This window comes from Leopardus geoffroyi, chromosome C2 (assembly GCF_018350155.1).
Source record: "Leopardus geoffroyi isolate Oge1 chromosome C2, O.geoffroyi_Oge1_pat1.0, whole genome shotgun sequence".
Taxonomy (NCBI): Eukaryota; Metazoa; Chordata; class Mammalia; order Carnivora; family Felidae; genus Leopardus; species Leopardus geoffroyi.
The window spans coordinates 133,127,780-133,151,026 of NC_059333.1; the positions used below are offsets into that span (position 1 = coordinate 133,127,780).

At 38.1% G+C, this 23,247-nt stretch overlaps 1 protein-coding gene across 10 annotated transcripts in view; it reads right to left on the reverse strand.

Annotated features, from left to right (window-relative positions):
* Positions 1 to 6,641: 6,641 nt before the first annotated feature.
* ANKRD28 (ankyrin repeat domain 28) overlaps positions 6,642 to 23,247 on the reverse strand; it is a 199,658-nt gene continuing 183,052 nt past the window's right edge. For 7 of the 10 annotated variants that reach the window (XM_045503681.1, XM_045503684.1, XM_045503682.1 and 4 more), the window contains 7 exons: positions 19,964 to 20,051; positions 19,792 to 19,875; positions 19,044 to 19,189; positions 18,358 to 18,440; positions 17,792 to 17,874; positions 16,637 to 16,728; positions 6,642 to 9,904 (listed from right to left, as the gene is read on the reverse strand). In XM_045503681.1, coding sequence (XP_045359637.1) covers positions 9,618 to 9,904; positions 16,637 to 16,728; positions 17,792 to 17,874; positions 18,358 to 18,440; positions 19,044 to 19,189; positions 19,792 to 19,875; positions 19,964 to 20,051 — 863 coding nt within the window. In that variant the 3' untranslated portion in view covers positions 6,642 to 9,617. Of the gene's footprint in view, positions 9,905 to 12,644; positions 12,796 to 16,636; positions 16,729 to 17,791; positions 17,875 to 18,357; positions 18,441 to 19,043; positions 19,190 to 19,791; positions 19,876 to 19,963; positions 20,052 to 23,247 lie in introns of all 10 variants that reach the window. The other 3 variants (XR_006718746.1, XR_006718745.1, XM_045503683.1) reach the window with 2 other exon arrangements.

Sequence of the window (23,247 nt, forward strand, 5' to 3'; positions counted from 1 at the left end):
GTTATTTTCTCAGTGTTTGTCCTGGGAATTACAATTAACACCTTAATTTGTATCAATCTAGTTCAGATTAATAAAACAAAATTTCAATGCTATACAAAATCTTTTCTCCTATGTAGCTCTATTTCCTGTACCTTTGTGCTGTCATAAATTACATTTTTATGCACACATGGTCCTTATCAACGTAATTTGTAACTGCAGCTTTATACAGCTTTTATTTTTTATTTATTTTTAAATATTTATTTCTGAGAGAGAGAAAGAGCACAAGCAGGGGAGGGGTGAAGACAGAGAGGGAGACACAGAATCTGAAACAGGCTCCAGGCTCCGAGCTGTCAGCACAGAGCCCAACGTGGGGCTCGAACCTACCAACCATGAGATCATGACCTGAGCTAAAGTCAGATGCTTAACCGACTGAGCCACCCAGGCACCCCATGCAGCTGTCTTTTAAATCAGACAGGAGTAAAAAAGAGTTACAGAAATACATTTACATATTGTCCTTTAAATTTACTTTGCTGTTACCTTTACTGCTGCTCTTTATTTCTTCATGTGCATTTGAGTTATTGTCTAATGTTCTCTCGTCAGTCTGAAGGACTCCCTTTAGTATTTCTTGCAGGGCAGGTCTGCTAGTGACAAGTTCTCTCAGTTTTGGTTATTCTGAGAATGTCTTAATTTGTCCTTCATTTTTGAAGGATAATTGTCCTGGATAAAGAATTCTTGACTGATATCATTTTTCTTTCAGCACCTTGAATAGGTCAACCTACTACCTTCTGATCTCCACTGGACTCTGATGAGAAACTAGCTGTCAATTTTATTTAGGGTTCCTTGTACATGGTGATAGTTGTTTCTTTCTGCTTTGAAGGTTCTTTTTTGTCTTTTGATAGTTTGCTTATAACGTGCGTACATTAGATCTCTTTGAATTTATTCTACTTGGTGTTGAACTTTTTTTTTTTTTTTTTTTTTAAAGATTTTATTTGGGGCGCCTGGGTGGCGCAGTCGGTTAAGCGTCCGACTTCAGCCAGGTCACGATCTCGCAGCCCGTGAGTTCGAGCCCCGCGTCAGGCTCTGGGCTGATGGCTCAGAGCCTGGAGCCTGTTTCCAATTCTGTGTCTCCCTCTCTCTCTGCCCCTCCCCCGTTCATGCTCTGTCTCTCTCTGTCCCAAAAATAAATAAACGTTGAAAAAAAAAAAAAAAAAAAAAGATTTTATTTATTTAAAGTGTGTGTGTGAGCAGGGGAGGGGGAGGGGAAGAGGGAGAGGGAGAGGGAGAGAGAGAATCTTAAGCAGGCTCCATGCCCAGTGTAGGGCCGACATGGGGTTCAACCTCACAATCATGAGATCATGACCTGAGCTGAAATCAACAGTTGGAAGCTTAAATGACTGATCCACCCAGTCACCCTGGTGTTGAGGGTTTTTTTCTTTGTTTTGAAGTTTATTTATTTTGAGAGAGAGAGTGTGAGTGGCGAAGGGGCAGAGAGAGGGGAGAGAGATGGAGAGAATCTCAAGCAGGCTCCATGCTCAACATGGAGCCCAATGCAGGGCTGGATCCCATGAACCATGGGATCATGACCTGAGCTGCAATCAAGAGTCAGATGTTTAACTGAGTCACCCAGGCAGCCCCTGGTGTTGAGCTTTTTGAATTCGTACATTAACATTTTTCAAACTTGGTCAGTTTTCAGTCATAGGTCTTCAAATATTCTTTCTGTCCCCCTTTCTCTTCTCCTTCCAGGCTTTCCCTTATGTGTATGCTGGTATGTCTGATTATGTCACACAGGTCTCTCTGTGAGTCTCTCCCACCTCCAACACACATTCCTTAGGCTGGCTACTCACAATGGACATATTTTCAAGCTCACTGATTTTTTCTTCTGCCTACTGAAATCTAATATTGAGACCCTCTATTTCAGCTATTTATTGTACTTTCCAAATCAAAGATTTCCATTTGCTTTTTAAAATATAGTTTCTAAATAATTTATTGATAATCATTATTTAGTGAGGCATTCAAAAATACTTTCATTTAATTTTTTAGACATGGCTTCCTTTAGCTCCTTGAACATAATTTAAGGTCTTTGTCTGGTAAGCCCTATGTCCTTGAAGAAGGACAGTTTCTACTGATTGTTTTTCCTGTGTATGGGCCATACATAGCTTTTGTACGTATCAAAACCTTTTGTTGAAAATTAGACATTTTAAATAATATAACACAGTTCTGGAAATCAGATTCATCTCCCTCCCCAGATTTGCTGTCATTGGTACTTGTTACAGAATTTTGAATGAATAGAATAACAAATTCTGTAAAGTCTGCATACTTTGCCATGTGTGGTCAATGAAATTTACTCAGCTTAGCAGCTGGCTAATGATTAGACATTTCCTCAAACCTCCGCAACAACCACCACAACAACCACAACAACATAAAATTTCCCAGTTTTTGCCAAGGGGCTGTGTGTGTATGTGTTAAGGTATGCCTTCCTAACAGCCTAGCAGTTGAAAACTAGCTTCCACTTGTTTGTACAGCCTCAAAATTAGCCACAGGTGAGAGCTTAGGGTGGCCTTAGGTCTTTCACAGGTGGCAACAGCCCCGTGTATGCATACGACATTGTAGATTCCTAGAACTATGTAAGAGCTTTTCAAAGCTCCTGTGGATATCGACTCCCTTGGCTTTTCCTTTTCAACTCTTTGGTTAGTCTATTTGCTTGACTCAGCTCTTATCAATCACCTAAGGCAAGTGCAACATTAAGAGTCTTGCCTATAAATGTTTTTAACAAACACCCCTCCAATGAGAGTACTTTTTACACTGGGTCCACTCTGAGTTAGTTCAACTACAGACAGCCTTATAAATGAGGTATTCCAGGAAACCATCAGGCAGGCCAAACAATGGCATCTCTTTGGGAAGGAGGCTTCAAAAGAGCTCTAGCTTTGTTTTGTTCTCTCTGGTGACTAATAGACTGCATTGGGAATGTGGACTGTTAGCCATCTGCTACTGCAGAGCTGGAATGAGGAATGGCATTAGAGCAAGTTAAAATGTCACAACAGTCACTGTTCTTACAGGTCCTTCCTCTGCCATTTTCACTGACATCAGTTAGTAAAAGCTATTTGACCACTTAGTGTCTAATCCTATTAGTTGCCTAACTGCAGGCAATTGACTTCTTCCCATGCCTACACATTTATTGCTACCTAGAGGTGGACTGAGACAAATGCCTTCAACAGAATCTCCTATCCCTTGAATTCTCCTCATTCACATTTTCTCAGATTTTAGCATTTCTTACCATGAATATCAGAACCACAAGCTACTTTTCTCTCCTGTGTGCTGGGTCCTGTCATCTTTGTGGCAGACATAAGGGCTCAAAAGCAGGTTATACAAGAAGCAGGTCATGTAAAAAACTTACCTATCAACATAAAAAATGCACTTTGATTATTTCTACTAGGTCTGAGACAGTGTTACTCATAGCACCCAGTATTATTTTGGGTACCAGAAATGAACTTCCCATTTTGGTGGGGGGGGGGGGGGTTGGCCAACTATTACATTAGCATAGAGTTCAAGTTTGAGAGCTTAGTGCTAACCTGTCCAACCTTAAGCATTGTGCCATCTTCATTTTTAGTTGGAAGGTGAAGCAAGTTACATGCCATGGACTGGGGAAGGTTGACCCAGCAGGCATCTAAGAAACACTTTCAGTCAACCCAGATCAAATGATAATCGATCCCTAGGTTGACCTATGACATGCTTTTGGGTCAGTTAGCCTCAGCAGAATCCCCTGGTTTACTTTTGTGGATTAGCTCACCCTCTCAATCTATCCTTTCCTGCTTTTATTGTTTTGTTACTTCAACATTCTTCCACTTTCTCAGCAAAATCTGTGTCTCACATCAGAATTTTTGTGTAATCCCCTGGTGCACAAATGGCAAAGCATTCTTTATCCTCAAGGACCTCTCCCTCCTGTCCAGTTATTCTCACAAATCCTTCTTTACAGAGTAATCACGTTCTGTCATCTTTCTTGTCTGTCTCCCCAACTAAAACATGAGCTTCTTGATGGCAGTGACCTCACCAGGTTTATTATTGTATCCCTGGTACTGCTCCAGTATTTAAACAGTATTTGTCACAGTATATGTACTTAAGAAGTGTTTGCTAAAGGGCTAAATAGGCCTTAAAAGTAAAAATGTGGGGCGCCTGGGTGGCTCAGTCGGTTCAATGTCTGACTTTGGCTCAGGTCATGATCTCACGGTTCGTGAGTTTGAGCCCCACGTCGGGCTCTGTCCTGACAGCTCAGAGCCTGGAGCCTGCTTCGGATTCTGTGTCTCCCTCTCTCTCTGCCCCTCCCCCATTCACACTCTGTCTCTCTCAAAAATAAACAATTATTAAAAAAAAGTGAAAATGCAGTTTTTCTTAAAGTTTAGAGAAGGATAAAGAAAAGAAAATATTTTAAGATTAAACTACTGGCTTTTCTAACTAAGGAAATAGCACTTGAGCCTGTATTTCAGTCCTAATTTAAGAGAGAAGACCACTAAAAATCTTAAGTGCAAGAGAGTAAAATAACCATAAAGAAATGAGAACACAAAAAAGAAAAATGAAGTGGAGAAATGGAGACTTACACAAATGCTGGAGAGGGTGAGATGGAGAAATGATCTAGATAGAGTGGAGCACTTTATACACCAGCTTTTTTTTTTTTTTTTTTTTTTTTTTGCCTTAAAAGTAAGTCACTTAGCCAAGCTTTACTTTCTATCTTCCATTAGACTGGGCTCTGGTTTGAAAGGGATGGTCACAGTTAAGATCCAAAAGGGGACTGGTACTACATTCTTCTGGAGTTTTAGGTAGGCAAAGAGTTGACTTCTCCACCTCTGGAAAAGGGCAAATCCAACACCTAACCGATCAGTTCTGCACTGTCAAAAACTTTACAATTCAAAATAAAGTTTTGCTACCCAGTTTTATATCTGAACCACCTACACCACCAGAAGGAGGACCACAAGAAAGGAAGGAGCCAGAAAACAAAAGACTACCAAGAATGCCTGTGGACAAATTGCAAACAATGACAGACTGGTTGACTCATCATTTCAGGGCTAAGTGAATTGTGGGAACTGAACTCAAACTATCCCTCCCCAGTGGGCAGAGCCAAATGGCCCCATCCCACTGAGGCTGGGGTTGGCCATGTGACTTGCTCTGGCCAGTGGAGTATTAGCACATGTGAAGCATGCAGAAGCATAAACTGTGTTTGTGTGATTAGGCTTGCCTTCTTGTGCTTTTGTCATCATCACTGAGAACTTCTGGACAACTTCTGCAGTCTAGTCCAAGTCCGAAGAACACAGATGGAGCAGACCCGAGCTCAACTCATGGCAAGTAGTCAAGCTCAGCCAGATCTCCAGCTTGAAGCAGTCATCCAGCCAAGCCTGTCAGCCAACCTGCAAAAGCATGAGTGAGAACGATTATTTTAAGTTGAGCAGATTTGGGGCAGCAATAGCAACTGAAACCTAAGTACGTATCATTCTCTTAGACTCATCGCAAGGGCAAATCTTGTTCCCTTTTCCTTCACTGCAACATGCCCAGAACCTAGCAGTTTCTGTACAGAGCAGATGTTCAAAAAACATCTGTTGTGGTCACATTTATGTTTCTTCTAAAACTGGGGACGGAGGAGAATAACACTGAAAGGAACTTACATAATTGAGTTGTCAGGAATGTGGTCCAACTTGAAAATCACCAATTTCAGCAAAGACCAGAAAACATGTTAGAGATCATTAGTTGGATAAGAGCACAGACAATGGAAATGACTGCTGGGATTTAAATTTAGGCTTCAGGAATTACTGGCCAGGCAATTCTGGGGAAAAGTCACTTCACCTCTCTGCCTCATTCCTCACCTGTTAAATGGTACTATTAATAGTACCTACCTCATAGGATAGTTTGTGGATTAAGAGATGTACTTCAGTTTCTCACAACCTCGCCTCCTACATGACAAACACTGTACAGGCATTTTGACTTATCATTACCAGTGTAAGATGATTTTGAGCAAAGTTATTAAAGTCCTTTTTGCCTGCTCCTCCAGTCACCTATTTATATCTATTTGTTCTCACTTTTGTAGCTCATCTCCGTGCATGTGTATAATTAGCTCTTTTGTAGGTCTGCACGGTCTTTTTGTGCTCTGGAGTGCTAAGTGCTAACACCTATTCCATCCTCTCCCTTTCACCAGCCATTTTACAAACTACTGATTTTGCTCTTCTCACCTAGGCTAATATTCGCCCCTCTCCACCTGCCCAAAATATAGCTGTTCCTCCATGTCCAGTCTCAAGGTCATCTCTCCCAGAAAGCCTGTTTTGATCTTCCTTTTGTTCTCTGACCTCCCCTAGCAGTTCATCTCAATTATACTTTTGTCCTTTCTATTTTCAGGTATATCTTTCCATGATGAGATGAGAACTCCTAGAGGATACCACCATGCCTTCTAGGTTCACTTTCTGCCCATCTCTACCCTCAAGTATATGGCAGGCAAGCAATAAATATTTGTTGAGTGAATATTTGAAAAACCCCATTAGGCTCATCTAAATTCTAAAACAGCTTTTGTGAGAAGTCAAGTTTTTAAAGAAGGGTAAAAACTAGTCAGAATACTAATTAGCCATTAAAAGATAAGGAAGTTTGAAAAAAAAAAAAGTTTGCACATAAAAATGAAAGACACCTGATTTATTGCATTAAAAAACTTTATTTCATTTAAAAGGTCCAATATAAGCCAAATTAAACCCCAAATTGACAGCTACACTTAGAGATCTCCTGAACTAAATGGCACTGTTTGAGATGAGTGTCTTGTTAAAGGAAGTCATTTGCTATTACCACCATTTCCCCCAAAGTAGTTCTAGAGCAGAAGCTGGTTTTACTGTAATACACATCAGATATTTCAGATGTCATCTTCCATGCAGAAGTTAAAAAAGCAAACAGGCTCTTCTATTCTGTATGAGGATAAAAACCACTTCAGAGCAGGGCCTGAATGCTTTTAACATACAAGGTGTAACTGTAAAGGAACTTACTGTGGCCCTGTGTTCATTCACTAAAGCTGTCCATGTATGTACTCCAACCATACTAGTGCTGCTCAAATCCTATTTGGACCAGTAGCTTGGGATTTCCCCTCATTAGGTTCAGACCAAAGAAATGGCTGATCAGTTGGGGACAGACTATCACAAAATGCGATCACAAAGCAAGGAAACAGATTTCCTAGTGGGCAAGCAATTGAAATAACCACCTCACAAACAATTTCAGCAGTGGCATCATTTACATAAAGTGATGCAAGATCTAAGTTTTGGTGTGTGTGAGGAGAAATTAAAAACAGCTTGTTACTTTATAGCTACACCTTGGATTTCATTAGATGGGTAAATCTAACAGTGTGTTTAATGAGTCCTTCTGGAAATCACTTCAGCAGGTAAGTCAAACAGCCTGTAAAAGAGAAGACATGGCAGAGGGCGTAAGATTCATCCTTCCAACGTTCTCAGCGTTCTCTTGGAGGACAGACCCGGGCACAAGGACAGAAGTTACCGGGAGGGAGGCTTCAACTCCATCTAAGGAAGACCTTTCTAACAGTTAGAGCTGCTCAACAACTGAATGGACTGCTTGGTGAGGTAGAGTCACTGGAAGTGTTCAAGGTGGAAAGATCACCCTTGTAGAAGGGACTCCTGCATTTTGTTAAGAGGTTAGACTGGATGAACCTCAGGTCTCTTTCAATTCTGAGATTCTAGAAAATTCCCTCAGGGAATTCAGAAGAGAATTCCTAAAAGGAAAGAGAAAGCACACATATGTATACTTTTAGAATCCTCTTGAGTTTTTTTTCATTTTTTTCAAAAGGTACAATAGAAAATGTAGTCCACTGTCTTTAAAATGCATATTCACCTTCCTACCACTAACAATTAGGAAGGGTCCATTATGACTTCTTTATATTATAAAGAAAAGATGGAGGATTACATTTATAATTTCTGTAAATATTTTAGAAAAAAAATGCTTAAAATCTAGTAGTCAATGCCCTAGAAACTTTATAGATTTTTAGGTAATATGCACAGATACAAATACATTATTCATTAAATACAACTCACATCTGTGTTTTATTATACTCTAAAATATACAGGTATCTTGATGTACTGAAAGAGTGCAAGTAAATACAGTATTCAAGCAGTCACTATTTCTATGTACATGCTCATTAATTCTTCAAAAACCCCACAAAATTATCAAATAGATCAAAATACTGTTCTGTGTTTTCACACTTTATATTCAGAAAAACCAGCTGATAATTTACAATGTCATAAAGTTTCCAGTTGCACAATACAAAAAGGATAAAATGAAATTGGGTATCATTCTGTGAAAATTTATGGAACTTCACCCAGATCTGTAACACCCCCTACATATGTGAAATCATTCTTACTGGGAAAGTGACAGTTACAGTAAAAGCAGAACCATATAAATGGTTATTTAAAAACCTAAACATCAGCCTTTCTGTTATTTGAAAGGCAGTCTTCCATTTCGGCAGGCAACTGCTTCCTTCCCCAAGTAGTAGCATGTTTAAATCTGAATAGGACCCAATACAGAAATGCCTTCCAAGAGACCCGATGATGTTAACGTATCAATAACAAGGGATTTTCTTTTGATTATTCACCAAACAGTGAAAACAAAAATCCCCCAATCCATTGTGGAGGCACAAAAGTAACATAAGAGACAAAGCTGTACCATCCTAAGTAGTGAGGTTGAAAACTCCATTTCCCAGGACCATATAGCTGCAATAGGGTGAAAATAATCTACTTTTTTGATTTCACGAAATTTTCTTCTTCTAAGAAATTCTTTACATTTTGAAACAAAAATAGTTCAATTTTAAACCTAAACCATTCAAAAGTGGGCAACAACAGCCCGACTCCAATCTATCTCATGTCAACATCACCAGTATTTTCACCCTGACTGCACTCAGTCAGCTGGTTTTTAATTCTAATATTATAAAAGTTGGAATTTTTAAATTTTTATGTAAAAGAAAAAATGTAAAAATACATCTGCTTTCTCTCATGGTTTAATACAGTATTCGAAGGCTTTCAGATGTTTTCTTAAAAAAAAAATCAACGTTTAAAACCAAATCTCAGCTTCATTTTCAGAAATATTAAAGTTTGGTTTAGATAATGTCTCATTTCACCTATTCCAGTTTCCACAAAATGGCATTCTATTAAAAAACTTTTAAGTTACTTGGTCCTTTGGCAATTTGCTGTGCACATAATGCCTACTATACCAAACTTTTATTGCCCTTAAATTTAGTTGTAGTTTTATTGGTAAATTTTTAATCTAGTGTCCTTATCTCTTCTTTTAGAATAGTGTTGCTTGTGTAAGCAGATTAGGGTGCACAGTGTCCCAAATTATTCCTGGCACTGCAAAACCAAATTAAACAACTCCACAAAGTAACTTGACATCAAAGTGTTTTTCTCTGGTCAAGTCTATTTCAAGATTCTAGAAGTTCCTTTTGCAAAACTTGCCTTTAAAACTCTTCTTCCTAATGTATCACATTTCTCATACTTGCTCACTCTGTGATCTCTCCTTTTAGGTTGAATTTGTACGTGAATAAGAAAGTGCCTTTTTCCTGAAAAAGCACAATCTGAAGCGTTAGCGTCAGAACTCCTCACTTAGACCTCTGGCTCAGCCTCTTAGTAGGTCTCGGAATCAGAGTCATTGAGCTCGTCCACATCGGTGTATAAGTACTCCTGTTCCCCGCCAATGTTGTTGAAACTGCAATAGGAGCTAGGTTCATTCCTCATGATGGGCAAGGCTTCAAAGCTGACTGTTTTTGAGGTGTTGGTATAACGGTTAATGGCATTGAATGTCAGGGATGATAAAGGGCTACTTGATGAGACAGGCATCATGGTGGCCAAAATGAGAGCCAGGCAATCAGCCACATCCTTATTGGGAGCACAGGCCAAAGCTGGGGTATAGCCTAGAATTAAAGATAAAATTTAAATAATTAGACATCCTGAGACCCACTGCATGGATATAAGGAAATAAGCTCAAATGGCCTTCAATTTCAGACATGTTTTAAATTACCTGGTTTATAATGAACTGTTTAATTAAAACGATTTAGAAAATTTCCACTCAGAAAAGAGAGAAGTCATAGAAATCTAGTATGAGAGGAGACCTTAGTTATGTTATAGAAGAGGAAAGAAACTGAGGCCCGGGGATGGTGATTGCTTCAAGATCCCAAAACTTAAACCATATCCACCTGAGTTCACAGAGATACTGAGCTAGAATTAAAAAAAACAAAAACAAAAACAAAAACAAAAACACCTCAGACTGATAAAGCTTCCTTCAGAATGCCGGAAGAATCTTAATCATTAATTTATAGTTACTTAAGAGTTTACATGCTGAGAAATCTAAAAGTGTACACATTCATGAATGAGGCACTGAGCAGGCGCCCAAAGATGTGTATTGAATGAAAGACAGTTGGCTATCGATCAACTTTTTGGTAAACTTTATTATTATTATTTTTAACGTATTTATTTTGAGAGAAAGAGAGAGAAAATCCCAAGCAGACCCTATGCTGTCAGTGTGGAGACCTACCTAGGGCTTGAACCCATGAACTGAGATCATGACCTAAGTCAAAACCAAGAGTTGGATGCTTAGCTGACTGAGCTAACCAGGCGCCCCAAAACAGGTAAACTTTAAAAACTCCTAAGCCAAAACAAATGTTTTGCTTTCAACTGTTTCTTTCGTTAGAAGACTGACTAAGCTTAGCCTTAAGGCACTGCAAAGTATCAACAAACTGAGTAAGTAAACATTTGGTACCCCGGCTGGTACAAGACCCTGAGGATGAAGTGAAAGAGAAGATGGGGAGAGCACACAATACGATGCTCAGTTTAGATCACCCCATATGGAACTTTAGCAGCAAATGTCTTAAAGTTTTAATATACAGCTTCATTTTTGTTGCACATTTGGACACAGTTTTCCCTATTACTATATACACTCATGTTTTAGTTTTCACACTCATATATGTACAAGCTGACCCTTGAACAATGTGGTGGGAAGCTAGGGGCATTGACCCCTGCATAGTTCAAAATCTGTAACTTTTTAAAAAAATTTTGAGAGAGAGCAAGAACACGAGGGAGGGGAAGAGAGAGGGAAAGAGAGCATTCCAAGCAGGCTCTGCGTTGTCAATGCAGAGCCTGATGCAGGGCTGGGAACTCATGAACTGTGAGATCATGACCTGAGCCGAAATCAAGAGTCGGACACTTAACCAACTGAGCCACCCATGTACCTCGAAAATTTGTGTGTAACTTTTGACATCCCAAAACGTAACTCTGAAATAGTCTACTGTTGACTGGAAGCCTTACCAATAACACATAACAGTCAGTCAACACATATTTTGTATGTTATATGTACTATAAACTGTATTCTTATAAGAAAGTAAGCTAGAGAAAAAAGTCCTAAGAAAATACATTTATAGTACTGTAAAAAATCCATGTTATTAAACGACATGTGGTTCAAACCTATGTTGTTCAAGGGCCAGCTGTATATATTTTGTAAACTCGTATTTGTTTTTTATTTTTTTTTTTATTTAAAAAAAATTTTTTTTAACATTTATTCACTTTTGAGAGAGAGAGACAGAGCACAAGCGGGGGAGGGGCAGAAAGAGAGGGAGACGCAGGATGAGAAGCAGGCTCCAGGCTCTGAGCTGTCAGCACAGAGCCCGATACGGGGCTTGAACTCATGAGCTGTGAGATCATGACCTAACCGACTGAGCCACCCAGGCGCCCCTCGTATTTGCTTTTTAAATAGCTAAATGATTTATAAAAAAACATTCATGTAACCACCATCCAGACTAAGAAAGAATATTCTCAGCATACCAGGAGACCCCATGTTCCTTACTAATCACTACCCTTTTTCTTTTTCACAGAGGTAACCACTATCCTGATTTGGTAATAAACACCTGATGTGGTAATAAACATGGCTATGCTTTCCTTTCTAGTTGTATTCATAAACACTATAGTTTAGACTTTTTTTGAACTTAATATAAATGGAATCACACGGTATATATTAGTTTATACCTTGATTCTTTTGCTTAACATTATGTCTGTGAGATTTATCCATGGTATTGTATATAGTATATACCATTTTCACTGTTATACATTCCACTACTGTGATTATACCATGGTTTAGTTATCCATTCTAACTACCGGCATTTGGTGGTTTCCAGATCTCCTATATATTTTTATCCATGCTGTATTAGCCTTCAGGAAAAAAAAGTTGTTTTTTCCCCTTCATAAATCTTCCCTTTGTCAAGGGCTGAAGGGAACAGCTGGTGTCCCTACAAGTTTGGCAGGAGTGACTGAAGCGTGTGCATTTTCAAATTAAAAAAAAAAAAAAAAAAAAAAAAAAAATTTTTTTTAAATATTTATTTTTGAGAGAGACAGAGTGTGAGCGGGGGAGGGGCAGAGAGAGAGGGAGACACAGTATCCAAAGCAGGCTCCAGGCTCTGAGCTGTCAGCACGGAGCCTGATGCGGGGCTTGAACCACAAACTATGAGATTATGACCTGAGTCAAAGTTGGAAGCTTAACTGACTAAGCCACCCAGGCACCCCACATGTGCATTTTTAAATTAAACCCTGTTTACTCAAAATGTGTAGGAGAGTGCTTCAATGCCCATACTTCTTTCAAGGGCTCTGCTGAAAGTCTGAAGGTACCTATTGTATTGTAGTCAGAGCGACCCATTAGATAGGCCATGATCCCTTGGATGAGTAGGGATTGGGGGAGAAGAGCATCTCAGGAGTGTTTTATAGCTGGAATATGATGAAAACCAGGCTCCTCTCATCTGCATGGAGTTGATATGGTCAGCTAAAGAGAAAAGTAAGAGAAGTAAACTGCCTGAGGACGAGGGTCTAATTTATTCCATGCAAGTATAAAACATTGCGCTTCCTCCAGAAAATCCATGGAAACATATTGCTATGACATATCAACTTTGGACCATGATTACTATTTCACATTGCAAAGTGTGTTAGAAGATACCCAGGTGGTCACAGGTGACCTTCATTATTATGTTATATTATCCCCTGTATTTCTTTATAAGGAAAAAAAATATATAAAATCTTCAAAATGATCAACAAAGATTTGAATGTTAGCTATTGATTCAGAGTCTCACAATGTGGCCAAACATATACGGTTAGCATTTTAGGCTCCTCATTTTAAACTATATATAGTAGCTATATTTCCAGAAATGTAATTTACTGATAATGAAAATTTATTCTAAAGCTATGTAAGTCTGGGGTGCCTGGGTGGCTCAGTCGGTTGAGCATCCGACTTCGGCTCAGGTCATGATCTCATGCCTTGTGGGTTCGTGCCCTGCATTGGGCTCTGTACTGACAGCTCAGAGCCTGGAGCCTGCTTCGGATTCTGTGTCCCTGTCTTGCTCTGCTCCTCTCCTGTTTGTGCTCTGTCTCTCTCTGTCTCTCTCAAGAATAAATTAACATAAAGAAGAAAAAAAAAGCTATGTAGGTCTGAATTTATAGGTGAGAGCATTCACTTCTTTGGATTTCACGACTACATACACTTATGATTCCCACATGTCTATGTCCAATCTAGATCTTGCTTTTGGGCTCCAGATCCCTATGTCCCATTATCCACTTGGGAGTCTAGCTCTAGCTCTTCCTCCTACTTTCTAATCTTAAACAACAGCACTTCCATCCACACAGCACTCGAAGGTAGGTGGTGTGAGACCTCTTCCCTCACACAGTCCCTGTGAGTCCCATCATAAGATCTCTAGAAACAGTTACATTTTTTCATCTCCAGTGCTTCTACCATAATTCTGGTCACTACCTTATCTCAACTATAAATGTTAATTTGTTTTCCCATTCTAATCTAGCAGACTAACTGCTAATTTCCTAGTGCACAGATCCTTTTTGCCACTTGATCTAAGAGACTCTGGTGTAACTCCAATAGTTAGTGTCTTCTGTTGGATTTTTAAACATGTCACTCTCTCCCTACTTTTTTTACTTGTCCTTTGGATTTTGGCTTATAAGTTGCTTTTTGGGGATGCCTTTCCTGATCCTGCAAGAGTCTAAAGATTCTCTTATGTGTTTGCATTGCATTTTAAGTTTATTCCAAACGAACCATTTCCAGGGCACTCTAACAGCCTGTTTATACTCCATTCAAGGAAGTAGACGGTCTTATTCTACATCGTTATCTTCAGAATTGAGTACAGTGCCTGGCACACTCACTCACCCAACAAATAATCACTATATCCAGGCACTCACCTCAGCACTCAGAATATAACAACGAATGCAAATGATATAGATTCCCTGTCCCCATGGAGCTTATCTTATGTTCATTCTAGTGGGGAGACACACAGTCAACATAATAAAAAAGTAAGTCATATACAATATATTAGAAGATAAGCTCTATGGAAAAAAGGAAGAGGAAAGAATAGAGCATGTTAACAAGGACTAAGCATGCTATGGTAGCTGTCTATAGCAGGTTGCAGTACAGATGGGGTTCAGGATAGGCTTCAATGAGAAGATAAAACTTGAGTAAAGATTTGAAACAGGTGAGGGACTTAGTCAAAGACTGAGTGGGGACAGAGTGTTCCAGGCAGAGAAAATAGCCAGAACAAAGATCACAATGCGTGTACATTCCTGGTGTGCAGAGGGGCTGGCATGGCAGAATGGAGTGAGAGAAGGAAGAGCAGGAGATGAGGTCAGAGAGATAATATGGCCACGGACTAATCATGTAGGGCCTTGTAGATCATTATTAAGTAAAGACTCTCACATATTTTAAAAGGATCCAGGCCAGGGTGGTAAGAATAGAAGAGAAAAAAGTGGGCCTTTTTTGGAGGTAGATCAATAGTATATGAAGGACACTACAGTAGGTGAGAGAGAGAGAAGTCAAGGATGACTCCAGGTTTTTGTCCTGAGCATCTATAAGGATGAGAATTGTCATCGACTAAGATCAGGTGGCTGTGGGGAGAAGGGGCTTGGCAGGGAAAAGGAGAATCAGTTAACTTCTGAGCAGGTTAGGCTTGAGCTGTTTATTAGACATCCATACAGTACTGTCAATTAGGCAGCTGGATCTGCAAATGGATCGTATCTCCACAGAGATTATGAGAGGTCTGGGCTACAGATACAAATCCAGAAATTCTCAGCATGTAGGTAGTATCCAGAACCAAATGACTGGAGGTAGATAGGGAAAGGAAAAAGAACCAAGGACTGAGTCCTAGAGCCGTCCAATATTAAGAAATTGGGCACATGAGGGAGAAACTTCACAAAAGAAATTGAGAAGGAGTAGCTAGTAACATATGACAAACCCCAAGGAAGTATGAAGTCCTGAAAGCCAAGTAAAGAAGAGTTTTAAGAAAAAAGAATATACCTGAAATTAACATTAATATTGCATGTTAGTTATGCCTCAATATAAAATAAAATAAAAAATTAAAAATTTTGGTTCCACTGAATCTGGTTATTTAATCCAACCATCAAAATACCAAATTACAAATCCTCACCTGGTTATTAATTCAAGGAACCATGTATTTGTGGATGAAGGCAGACTGGGTTCACCTAAAGAAGGATACTATAATCTCCTTTTTTTTTTTTTTTTAACACTTATTTATTTTTGAGAGACAGAGTATGAGTGGGAGAGGGAAACAGAATCCGAAGCAGACTTCAGGCTCTGACCTGTCAGCACAGAGCCCAATGCGGGGCTCAAACCCACAAACCATGAGATCAAAACCTGAGCCAAAGTCAGACACTAAACTGAGCCACCCAGGCACCCCTGTAATCTCCCTCTTACCCTGACCTGAAGTAATCTGTACCTATTTATCCATGTAACTGTGTGCACTATAAAGGGAAATATGGAGACTCTTTGGATTATTTGCCACAGACACTTGCTATGGCAGATTGCAACCTTCACATCCCCAGTTAGTCCCTTATTCCTGTCTATTTTTAATTCCCTATTAAAACCCTATTCCTATAAAAAAAAAAAAAAAAAAAAAGAAAAGAAAAGAAAAGAAAAGAAAAAGAGAAAGGCATAATCAGTTATGCCAAACTCTGATGTCACTGGTGATCTTGAGACAGTTTAGCGGTGTGGTAGGGGCAAAGGTCTGACCGGAGGGCCCATAGGAGAGAATGAAAGAGGAGAAGAAATGGGGATAGCAGAAAGCCAACACTTGAGTAATTCTGCTGCAAAGAGGAAGAGAAATATGGCAGTAGCTGCAGAAGTAAATTAAAGGAAGATTTTTTAACATGAGGGAAATAATGTTTATATACTGATGGGAATAATCTAGGAAGACTCCTACAAAAGGTCCTTATTGCAGGACACAAAGTGAAGAATTGCTAAAGTGATAGTCTCAAGTAGGCAAAAGGGGATAGGATCTAATGAGTTAGTAGGAAGATTAACTTTAGGGCCTTGGTAAGTATTTGTTGACAGAACAAATTCTTTGAATCCTAAGATGAACAAAGGTGGTAACACTAAACCAAAGTTAGTGAAATTCCGAAGTTCATCTGTTAGACAGACTTTTCTTATTTTTCTTGCCCTTATTCCCTTTGCCACAAAGTACTATTCAATATTAATTTCAGCTGTTCTCTGTGACCAATAAAAAATATCCACATTTACTTTACTTCAAATATGGATCAAAAGATAAGAGCTTTTAGTAAAATACAGTTTAAGGAAAGAAAATACAGAACCTACTTACCATTTTCATCTACTGCAAGCACACTTGCTCCTTTCCCCAAAAGTTCCTGAACCACCATCGTTAGCCCATTTCGGGCAGCAACATGCAGAGGTCTAGAGGAAAAAATGTATATATGTACACACAAATAGGTACAAGGCCTTGCATGTGCATGCACGCACATTCTCTCTCTCTCTCTCTCTCTCTCTCTCTCTCAATCCTGGTTGTTGCGGAGCACTTTTGCGAAGTTATGATGACCCAGAGATACAAAATTGAGGCACCCAGTCCTAACAGCAATAAAGATGGTAATGGGGGACAAAAAATCAGCGTGCAGAGTACACTGTCAAATCTTGCCAATGTGCATAAGCACAACACTGGGCCTCACCAGCAATTCACTTTTACCAATACCTCTTGTTTCCTTCTAAGACTCAATGTTTAAAAAGATTTTACTAACTAAACTGCATTCTTAAGTGGTTGTTTTGAGAAATGAAGTTGGCAAATGCATATAATAGAATATACAATAAAAGTCGTAAATTGCAATAGCACAAATTCCAATAGGCTTTGAAAGTAATTTACAGGTTTCATGACTAGTTTCTAGAACCTCAAGAGATATGGCTGATATGGGAATGGGAACCAGTATTATGAATTTTTTGTTGTTGTTGTTTTTTGTTTTTACCAAGACTCAAAGTAGAATAGCAAACAGAAATTAAAAGAGAAACATGGGAGATGTATGTCTAAGACTTAAGCAGTCACTTAAAAGATGGCTGCTCACATTAAGAACTTGATTCTTTGTGAAATCTGTCTAGTTTACAGACACATGTAAAGCTTTTACCTCATTTACTGCTGGTGTCAAATAACATATCATTCCGGTTCATTTCCATAAAACACACAGAATAGTATTACTTTTCTTCATAAAATTATGGGTAATCAGATCAAGAAAAAAAAAATCCACAGTATTTTCCATTATAAAGTTTCAGTCCAAAAACTTTTAAAATAATAAGCCTTTTAATTGTGATGACTTTAGAAATGAATTTTGTCAATTATAAAAATGATACTCTACTTTTTAACTGCTTCTGTGACTGAGACTGATGCCAAAAGTCCCATGTTAGAAAAAAATAACTATTAATCATTTTTATAATTCTAGGTCACAAGGTTTATACCAGACATGAAAATACTCACGTTTGCAAGGCTGCATTGGTTGCATTGATGAGGTTTCTATCTGTTATCTTTTCCAGTATTAACAAGGCACTAGTTTCATGACCCTAAAATTATGGCAAATAACTCTTAAAAACTTAGGTATCATTAAAGATAAATTTACAAATACAGTAAACCTCAACTCTAGTCCATACAATATGTACATCACCATATAAATGCCATGAATTTTCTGGCTAATTATGCCTTAAATATTTGTCCAACATGTGTTGGTGGAGTGGGCTTAGGGCAGAGGACAAAAATATTTAAGATTGGAGAGATTAAAGGAAGATAATAATTACATTTAGGCTTATACTCCAAAACTTACTTGGCCCACTGGAGACTTTCATATATCAGGGTGACTAATACAATAATTTTCTTTTTTTTCTCAAGAAATTTGATGTCAGTCAGAGATATCATTACAGAGGTTAAAAAGGTTACAGATCATTACAGAGGTTCGATCTCTAGCTCTGTTCACTTTAGTGAAATGGAAAAATTTTAAATGCCATTGTTGATATTAACAATGAAAACATATCCTTAAAATGAGTACCTACCTTGCTGCAAGCCAAATGGAGGGCGGTGTTTTTACTGTTATCTTGTAAAGTCAGATCTGCACTAGCACTGCTAACCAGCATCTCTGGGAGGAAAATTGCATCAAATCTTATGTTTATGAATACATATCTTGGATTACTAATAAACTCACTATAGAGAAAGATACAAAGCAAAAATATCCCTCTAGTGAAAGTTTAAGGACAAGAAAAATACTGTAATATACAATGTACACATTATATGGTCACATTACTGTCTAAGGCACAGACACAACAGCAACTAACTGTGAGAGTTTAGTGCCCTGGATTCACATTCTCCAGTAACTCTACAAAGTAGGCCCCTGTTATTTTTCTCAACTTTAAAAATTAAAAAATTGAGGCATAAGGTCATTTAATTGGCAGAGCTAGGACTCACATGCAGTCCATCTAACTCCAGAGTCAGTGTCTTAACCTCTATTCTATACTGCCTTGCCACAGTGGACTGTTCAGTCAGTAAGGGCAAATGAAAACATTGTGGCCCTAGATAAAAATGTGGGCTGAAAGCAGGTTAATAAAGGTTTAAATCTCAGGGGTGGGGAGAAAACTGTCAGATTCAATAGAATCAGAAGGTTTGAGATCCAAGTTTTCCATAAGTTAAACATACATAAGCAACATAGCATTATAATAATAAAAGCCTTAACCACTTTCTTTACCAACTGTATTTGTCTGTCCATTTTCTGCGGCCATCATGAGAGGTGTTTTCCCAGAAGAGTCCACAGAATTGACTTGAGCATTATGGCTGAGCAGCAGCTGTAAACACTCTACGTGGTCTGTGAAGGCGGCCGCATGGAGAGGGGTTCTGTAATGCAAAGAAATGGGAAGACTTCACTAAATCTGTAGGTTGTATACTCTCGAAAAAATTATTCCTGAATTTATGATAAGCAATTTTCAAGGGTTTACATATTAGGCTATAAAATCATTGCGTGGATACAAATAGGTTTAATGGAGCTTACTAATTTCTAACAGAGTAATTTGTATTTCTGATAATGTAAAAGGCCCTTAATCTAATATAACATAAAACTGTTAAAAAAATTACATCATTAAAGAAATAAAGGAAATAAATCCTGACCCAGTATTGCCACCCATTGCAACCACTGGACTTTCCTTCAGTCTTTATTCCTATTTAGAAAGCTGCTAACTTTATTAACGATAACCTCTGGGTAATAAACATACCTTTAAAAAAAGGGAAATCTTTATATTTTAAAGTTTTAAAGAGGAAGACTGGCTAAAAATCATAATAAAAATAAGAAAGTCTTTTATAATGAGAACATAGTTAAGATTTTATAATTAATACTTGCAAATATAAAAATCAGCTTTTAGTTCTACAAATTCTTCCACACTAGTAGTTAAAATTTTTTCCTATTGCAAATCAAACTATTTCCTACACAGTGGAGTTCCTACCTTCCTTTTGAATCTGTGGCGCTCACGATGCTGGCACCTAATGTATCGATTAACATTTCAGCAGCACCTTCGTTGTCATTTATCCTGTGTAAGGTAGTACAGTGGTCACTCACAGCGATGGTGCACTTCGTAAATAGTTAAGAACAAATGTGATTCATCTGCCTTTACTTACACGGCACAATGCAAAGGACTGAAAGCATTTCCCTCCATTTTCTGGAACACTTCCTGTTCTAAAAGGAGTTCTACACATGTCTCATGACCTAAATAAGTAAATGAGAATTGGATATTAAAATCCAAAAAAGATACTGAAGTGCCCACATATACACCCACACATCCCTAACACAGATAAGAAAAAACTTTACATGGATTTAAAATAACTAGAGTTCAATAAATATGTTAAACATCACATTTCTAGGGGTTTGAAATCCAAAGCACAACCTCAAGACCTGAAATTCAGAAGCTTCTTATAATTTTATAGCAGTTTATTAACTGCTATAAGCAGTAATAAACTGACACAACAAATGTTTGTTTTATGGGGAAAAAAATTAGTCTCATTATCTTTTTCATAGTAACTAGTTCCAGTCATTTTTAAAGTCATATTTCTATAGCATAATAGAACTTTAAAATTAACATATTTATACAGCATAATTAACTTCAAAATTTAAATATTTTCTGATTTTACTAATGAGCTAATGATAAAATCTCAAATACTACAGAAGTGTCTGGAGGGAAAAAGTACATGCCCTTATCCATACCCCCAACTCCAGTTCCACTTTCTAGACTGTAACTACTATTTTCTTAACAGTTCCAGAAAATTTCTAGGCATATACAACTACATGCACATAAATGCACTTCTTTTTAAAACTTTTATGTAAATTTTTAATTCTGCAACATGTTTTTCACTTAATAAATTGTATACATCCTTCCAAAGTAGCGTATAAAGAAATTGTATTCTTCAATGTTTGGAAAAACTTCACAGTATTAAAGTCTATCATAAATGATCTAATTTCTAATTATGTATTTTGACTGCTGGTTTGTTTTTGTTATAGTACCAACAATACTGTAAATGAAACATTCCAGTACTTAAAAAAAAAAAAAAAAACAACACCAAGTAATTTTGTAGGACAATTTCCTAGAAATGATATTGCTGGGCTGAAGGACAAGTATATGGATTACTGCTAGATTTCAGGCTCACACTTTTTAATAGCAACTTTGAAAACAAGGAAAAACCCAAACCTCAGATTTTCTTTACCCAATTTTCAAAGCAGGGTTTTAGTTTTAAAATACCCCAACTGCTGTACTAATTGCTGCCAATGAAAGGTTGCATCCTTTTTTAATTTAAAAAAAATATTTATTTTTTTATTAAAAAAATTTTTTTTAATATTTATTTATTTTTGAGAGAAAGAGACAGAGCATGAGGGGGAGAGGGACAGAGAGAGGGAGACACAGAATCCAAAGCAGGCTCCAGGCTCCGAGCTGTCAGCACAGAGCCTGACACAGGGCTCAAACTCACGAACCGTGAGATCATGACCTGAGCTGAAGTCAGACACTCAACCAACTGAGCCACCCAGGCGCCCCAAAATATTTTTTTTTATTTTTAAGTAATCTCTACATCCAATGTGGGGCTTGAACTCACAACCCCAAGATCAAGAGTTGCATGCTCTACCGACTGAGCCAGCCAGGCACCCAAGATCTTCCTTTATCTTATAACTGTCTTTACCAGGAAAAGCATGTTTTAGGAAATCTGTAGTTGTTCCATCTTCTGTCAGTTCTTTTCTCTAATCCAGGGATTCCCAACTGGAGCAATTTTGCCTTTCAGGAGACATTTAATCATGTCTAGAGACATTTTTGCTCACCAAAACTGAGGATGGGGTAAAGGAGTGCATACAGTGGGAAAGAGGCTAGGGATGCTGCTAAACACCTTCAATCCACACGTTAGTCCCTCACAACAAAGAGTTATCTGGCCTACAATGCCAATAATGCTGAGGTTGAGAAGGCTTTTATTTAATTTTAATTTTATTTAATTTAAATGTTTTACTTATTTTGAGAAAGAGAGAGAGAGAGAGAGAGAGCGCGAGCATGGGAGGGGCAAAGAGGAGGAGACAGAGAATCCCAAGCAGGCTCTCCACTGTCAGCCCAGAGCCTGACCTGGGGCTCAAACCCATGAATCGTGAGATCATGACCTGAGCTGAAACCAAGAGTGGGACACTTAACCCACTGAGCCACCCATAGGTGTCCCTATGTTTATTTTTGAGAGTGAGAGAGGGAGCATGAGTGGGGGAGGGGCAGAGAGTGAAGAAGAGAGAGAATCCCAAGCAGCAGTGCCTGCCACTGGGGGGGGGGGGGGGTGTTGGGGGGGGGATCGTAGGGGGCTCAGTATCAGGAACTGTGAGATTCTGACCTGAGTCGAAATCAAGAGTCAGATGCTTAACTGACTGAGCCACCCAGGCACCCAGAGAAGCCTTGCTTTCATTCTCTCCAAATGTCAACTCATTACCAAGAAGTAGCATGGAAATTTGTCCATTACAGATTTAAAGGTTTCCTATTTTCCTAGATAGCAGTTCTCAAGGTGTGGGTCTGGGGAACCTTGGGGTACCACTGATAACTAGTGTTCTGAACTAGCCTGTAAAGAAATTTGCCACTCTTCTAACTAAAATTCTTTTTTGTTTTGAAAAGAGGTTATTTTTTATAAAAATGTTATTTTATATTATAAAATGTTTTTATAATGTTATTTATATTATAAATGTTTTTTATAAAATGTTATTTATATTAACATTTGATGGATTACTTTAATTAATAAATGTTCTTAAATTTCTGTTCTCATTTCCAATATAGTAAATATTAATAGCTCTAACTCCCAGGTCCTGAGACTGAAAGGTTTGAGAATCACTATCTGAGCAGACTGCATACTGCAAAGACAGAGTTCTGGGCTATGGATTATCTCCAGCAATGATATCAAGGTGAAAACTCATCACTTTGTGTCCTTGTTTATGGAAGGATGAGAAAACTGGTCTCTTCATGTCTCAGAGGGATATTCTGAGGATACATAGAGCTTCACAAAAATTTATAAATTTTTTAAAGCAACAAAGGGATAATATAAATACCCTGAAGAGTGTCCTGTGATTGAATGACTACATAAACTGGCAATCTGGAACTCTAAAACTTAGCATGTATAACCAATTCTTTTGTAATACTTTGTCATCATTCCATTTTAATTTTTAGACAAAGGTTGTTTTCTGGTCTACTGGAGTGCATCCAGTTTTGTTTTTAGCTATACAATAATTACTAGCGGAAGTAAAACCATTTTATATATTCTACTCTCAGAACACCAAACTATAAAACAGGCTTTTGGCTATAAATATGGTATTAATTTTAGACTGTCTGTATGGTCTCTTATTGCATATAGCCAATACACATCTAATTCATTCCAGCTCAATTCAGAATCATCACAATTTT